Raw genomic sequence first — 6,000 nt, 5'->3', positions numbered from 1 at the left:
CACGTTTAGCTTGTTAGTGACTGGCAAGTTTGCTAACAAACCTCATTATACCTCGCAAACTACAATCCCGATGTCAAGCTACTCTCTGTTCCTCTCTGGGCTCGTCTCCTTGGTCTGTTTCCAGTGATGCAGCCATGGCCACGCAGCGGAGGATGCAGACTGGAGGCTCGGCGTGCCTGGAGCCGCCTGGTGTCACTGGGGGGGTGGGGGGGGAGGGGTGCGAGACGCCAGCAACACCTCCCCACCAGTGTCACATGGCTGTCATTAGGTCCTGTGACATGACAATACTGCCCAAAGCTCACAAAGGCACAGGGAAATAACAGAAAGGCACACACATGTACAAACTGGTGTCAGCGCCTGCATGGATACGTGTGTGGGTGTGAGTGTGGGTGTGGGTGTGTGTGTGTGTGTGTGTTTGTGTGTGGGGTGGGGGATGTTGCCTTGTTGACAGACCACACATGGGTCATACAGGCTGCATCAGAACACTGCCATCAACACACAGGAGAAAGCAGGGGTAGATGTGTGTGCTTCCAAGTGTTGTGTGTCAAGTCTCAAACTAGCCTTCAGAAAGTCTGCTGACTAAGGTAGAGGGAGAGACACAATCCAACAAGGAAGTAGAACTTCACTTCAGGGCAAACTCCACTCTAACTCAGTCATTACTCTCTCTCTCACACACACACACACACACACACACACACACACACACACACACACACACACACACACACACACACACACACACACACACACACACACACACACACACACACACACACACACACACACACACACACACACACACACACACCTCTTATCACACTGCCATTATCAGAGCACCATGTAACAGAACCACGAAACAGATCTTTACCTTCTGTAAAACTGGGTGAAATAACCCATTGAACAAGCGCCTCTAACAATCTGGGTTGCAGTTCTTTAGCCAGGTTAAGGGCTACCAATCATTCATTAATCATTCTCTTATAAACCACACGTTATCACTCACACACACACACACACACACACACACACACACTCACACTCACACACACACAAACAAACAAAGAGGGGGGGGGGGGGGGGGGGGGGCAGCAGGTAGGGCTCTGAATCCAGTGACAGCCTCCTCTCAATGCACATTGAAACAGCCTTGATGGCTACTGGACCTACCTAAAGAGCAGAAGGACCACCACCTCTCATGAAAGCACGGCAGGAGTGGATGGGTGGGTGCAGGCTGCCCCCGTGTCTCAGACACATGCTGGGGAGTGTTGCCCTGACCCACCCCCCAATCCTGACCCCGGCCATCTGCCTGGCAAAAACCTGTCTGCTGCCAGTGATGCAACACAGTCAATATTCAATTAAGTCTAAAAATGCCCCCCAGCGCTTTTATACGAGAGGGAGAGGGAGGGAGAGAGAGAGAGAGACAGAGAGGGAGAGAGAGACAGAGACAGAGGGAGAGGGAGATAGAGAGAGAGAGAGAGGGAGAGACAGAGGGAGAGGGAGAGAAAGAGGGAGAGACAGAGACAGAGACAGAGGGAAAGAGGGAGAGAGGGAGAGACAGCGAATTACTAAAATTAATGGGTTGAGCGCTGTGAGGTGTAGTCTGCCTACATTTGCGCTCATGCTGTGGGTGACCTTAACTGCGTTGTGATGCTGAAGCATCCTGGGTGCCTTGTCCCGTGTGAGAGGTCAAACATCATACCCAATCTAGCCTTTCCGTTGGAGCTGAACGTGCCCCTTTCATTTGACTGAAAACGGGCCGATGAGTCAAACGCTCCCTTGTGGAGTCACAAGCCTGTCTGTCTGCCCTCTGGGCCCCGGCTACAAAGGTAACCTTCCTGGATGGTTCGGAGAACAATCCGTCCCATTATGCTCTTATTTTGAATAACACGGCTAAGTAGCCTTTAACCACACACTGCTTCACCGTCCAGCGTTTGCAAACCAAGCCCATGTGGAAGCACTCTTAAACAATATGCAAAATGAAGAAGGCCACAGATAAGAGAGCCTGGGCAGCTATGGGGCAGCTATGGGGCAGCTGTGTGTTCAAAGAGCAGTGTCAAGCAGGGCACTACCCCCCAGTCACTGAGCTAGCTGTAGCCTGAGGAGGATGGAGAGGAGTGTGTGTGTGTGTGTGTGTGTGTGGCTTGGGCCTGCCTCTAAACAGGTGAGCGTCAAAATGCGATTAGAGTTGACGGACATCCAGTACCCCAGGGGGCGCCTTTCACCATTCCCTACCAAAGGCTCTCACTCTGGGCACTGCCTACTGCTCCAAACATTCCCTACCAAGGGCTCTCACTCTGGGCACTGCCTACTGCTCCAAACATTACCTACCAAGGGCTCTCACTCTGGGCACTGCCTCTCCCTCCTCCCCCCCCCCCCCCCCCCCCCCTCTCTCTGGAAAGGATGGGTGCAAATATCCTCTGCCTGGCGAATGGAATTGAGGATCAAAGGTCGATAGTGCTATCGTAAAAACGAACAGAACCTGTCTCACAATTATAAGCTCTTCCTTGTAGATGCTTCATTCCAGTCCTGAAGGCTTTCGCTGTACATAAGAATCAGCCAGCCATGTTGTAACAGAAAACTAATGCAAAAGCCATTATGCTCTTAAATGATGGAGAGAGGAGCACAGCAAAAGGGTGGGCCTGTGGCTTATGAGAGCTCTGTGTGTGTGGCACCACTATGGGAGGAAATACAGCTTTCTACATTAAAGCTGAGACACACTGAGTGAGTGAGTGAGTGAGTGAGTGAGTGAGTGTGTGAGGTAGAGCTCTACAGTACTGCTGTACTCACGGATGTGCCTTCATCTCAATGTAGTTCTTGGGGATGAAGCCATCTTTGCCGCTCAGCTCCGCCTTGTACCAATTCTGGTCGCATTCTTCATTTAATACCTGGGAACAACAGGACAAAATGGAAAATGGTGGAAAATGTAAACATTTGTGTTGTTGCATGTAAACAAGTGCGTGTGTGAGAATTGTTAAATTCTCTTAGTTTAAGAGCACCCTGGGAAAGAGGCACCCCTTAAAAAACCAAATAAACAAACACACGCCCCACTTTCACAAACCCATGGGGTTAGCAAGATGTGACCTCCCCCACCCTCAAATACACAAACGCAGGGCATACCTGACCCAAATCATCACCCATGCTGAAGTGTGAAAGGTTCACAATGAGTCCCATGGTTTGCCCTCGGGCTCCCCACGGATAGTGGCTGGGGGTGGGGGCTCCCCACACTTTGCAACAGATCTCCAAAAGAGACGTGGCTACATATTTCAACCCTTAAAATACAAACAAATGATGCAGTGAGAGAAAAAAACCAAAGAGGCGGTGGGAAGTGTGGAGGAGGAAATGAAAGAGTGCAACGTCCTTCCTGTGCACAAAAGGGTCTGCAGCACACACACCCACCCACCCACCCACCCCCCCCCCCACACACACACACACACACACACACACAAGCACAGTGGCAGCTTAGCAAATGTGACATGCGGCTAACTAACAGCCTGGAGCTGGTCTCAGGGCATGGATGGAACGACTGAGAAACATCAGATTCAGCCACATCTATCTGGAGAGTAGTGTCAACACAACAGAATCAGCCCTTTCCCAGCCTGCCCAGCCCAGAGAGGGAACACTGTGTGGGGGATCACCCAGCTGAGCACCTGCCGGGTGATCATTCGGCTACTGTAAAGAAAATGTTGAAAAGGGAATTCTCCTCTGCGTCACCTAAACTTCTGTCAGACAATCTGGCAGGAGGTCTGACACACAGGCAGGCAGGCAGCGCTGGCTCCTCCCCAGGAGGTGTGGTCTCTGAGGAGCAGCACAGGGGAGGCCGTGCAGCAGATCTGAGTAGACCGTCTACAGCACCCAGCACAGCACAGCACAGCACAACACACAAGCACAGCACAGCACAGCACAGCACAGCACAGCACAGCACAGCACAGCACAGCACAGCAGATCTGAGTAGACCGTCCTACAGCACAGCACAGCACATCAGATCTGAGTAGACCGTCCTACAGCACAGCACAGCACAGCAGATCTGAGTAGACCGTCCTACAGCACCGAATGTTGCAAATGTTCCTCTTTGTAATCATAATTGAGTTATTTGTTGAAAAATAACTGATTAATAAACAAACATTCATTCATCAAGAACAAAAATAAATAACCTTGCCAATATGCTAAACAAAAGATTACCAGGACTACAAAACGTATCCTTGTTTATTTATTTTATCCGTAAAGTTGATGTTGTTCAATTTCATATATTAATTTAAAAGTCGTCCAATTTCAAGTCATCCATTCTTCAACACTCGCTGCTACCTTATCTTCAAACAGAAAGTAACGTTAAATCTCCATGGCAACAGCTCTCAAGGGTTTGGATAATAATCGGATTTATTGCTTCCTTCATTATTCACAGCTAAATAACATAAGGCTTTTTATTTTGTTTAATGAAAAAGCTATAGATCTGTTCTATAGGAAAGGTAACCTTAAATGACTTCCGTTGTGATCTTGCAATTTATAGAAAAAAAAAAAAAAAAAAAATATTAACTTGATTTGAATTTTTTTTTTTTAAATGACACGATCTACCACCATAAGCTTTGCGATCGACTGAGCTACATGATGCAGGTGACTACAGGCATACAGTAGAGATAATGAGCAAAGCGACATGCTTGATTTGACAATCTGATTTGACATTTATAACTACCTTACATCCTTACCTGACATGTGACAGGATACAATACTTAATCGCAGAATATCGCAGCACTTGTCAATTTCTTGATGGAAAGATTAACAGAACTCAAAATAGCCTATCGAAAAGTGATCATCATTTCCTCATTTTCAGTCCACACACGAGGGATGTGCACTTTGGTCCTATTGACAGCTTCAGTACTCGACAGAGAAAATTAGCAAATACTCCAAGGCTCGTATTATAGGGGATCTCACATCGAGAGGAAGTAAATCACCAACCAATCTTGGCCACGATTTTAGCTATTAGCTGTGCATTCCCCCTACTCCATTTCCTCACTGGATAACTGTCAAATGTGACGTCATAAAATCATAATCGATTACGAGTACTCATGCCCATGCCCATCCCCAACACACACACACACACACACACACACACACACACACACACACACACACACACACACACACACACACACACACACACACACACACACACACACACAAACTTTTCTTTAAACAAGTTATTACAGGAAACATTTGAGGTCATCCATCTTACCACTGCTAAAAGAATAATGCGTTTCTGAATCACGTATTGCGTGCCGCATGCTCTGCAACCCTTCACACAACTGCACGCGCTCCCCCCCCCCCACCTCTTTCCCTGAGGCACCCAACAGCACAACACACTGTCTGCCCACGTTGGCATGAGCGCCGCTGCAACTACCTCGGCTGTGTGAACAGCAACAAGGACAGACAGCCACAGACGCAGGAGGAGCTGCTGTTGCTCTCACAAGGCACTCACTACACATAGCAGTGGAGTTGAAAGGCGGCGTGGGGATTTTCACAGGGAGAGAGGAATATAGCCGCCACAGAGCAAAAGCGTCTCTCAGGTTGCTGATGGAGCAGCTCCCCAGTGTCTGTACCTCCACCAGCCCAGAGGGGGAAAGATGGTGGACAACTGGGGACAGCCCAGAGCAGAGGGGGCTCAAGCTAGTCCATGGGTGAGGTGAGCTCTAAACACAGACAGGGCCGAGGAAGGAGATTAGGGGGAAACAGGAAGAAAAGAGAAGGGCACTACTAACTAAAGCTGAAAAGCTAATGATGTTTCTGGACTTTCTAACCAACAGACCCCAGTCTGTCGGGTTAGACAACAACACCTCCTCAACCCTCATCCTGAACACTGGTGTCCCACAGGGCTGCGTGCTGAGCCCTCTCCTCTACTCCCTCTTCACCCACGACTGCACAGCTGTACATGGTTCTAATACCATTGTAAAGTTTGCAGACGACACAACGGTGATTGGCCTCATCAGCAACAACGATAAGTCGGCCTACAGGGAG

The 6,000-nt window shown here is 48.9% G+C and overlaps 1 protein-coding gene across 2 annotated transcripts in view; it reads right to left on the bottom strand.

Annotated features, from left to right (window-relative positions):
- The window catches only part of grb2b (growth factor receptor-bound protein 2b), a 31,518-nt gene that overhangs the window by 5,392 nt on the left and 20,126 nt on the right, over positions 1-6,000 (bottom strand). For both annotated transcript variants that reach the window (XM_012818335.3, XM_031569087.1), the window contains one exon: positions 2,782-2,879. In XM_012818335.3, coding sequence (XP_012673789.1) covers positions 2,782-2,879 — 98 coding nt within the window. The remainder of the gene's footprint in view (positions 1-2,781; positions 2,880-6,000) is intronic.

This window comes from Clupea harengus, chromosome 1 (genome assembly GCF_900700415.2).
Source record: "Clupea harengus chromosome 1, Ch_v2.0.2, whole genome shotgun sequence".
Taxonomy (NCBI): domain Eukaryota; kingdom Metazoa; phylum Chordata; class Actinopteri; order Clupeiformes; family Clupeidae; genus Clupea; species Clupea harengus.
This window is presented reverse-complemented; position numbering and strand designations above follow the sequence as displayed.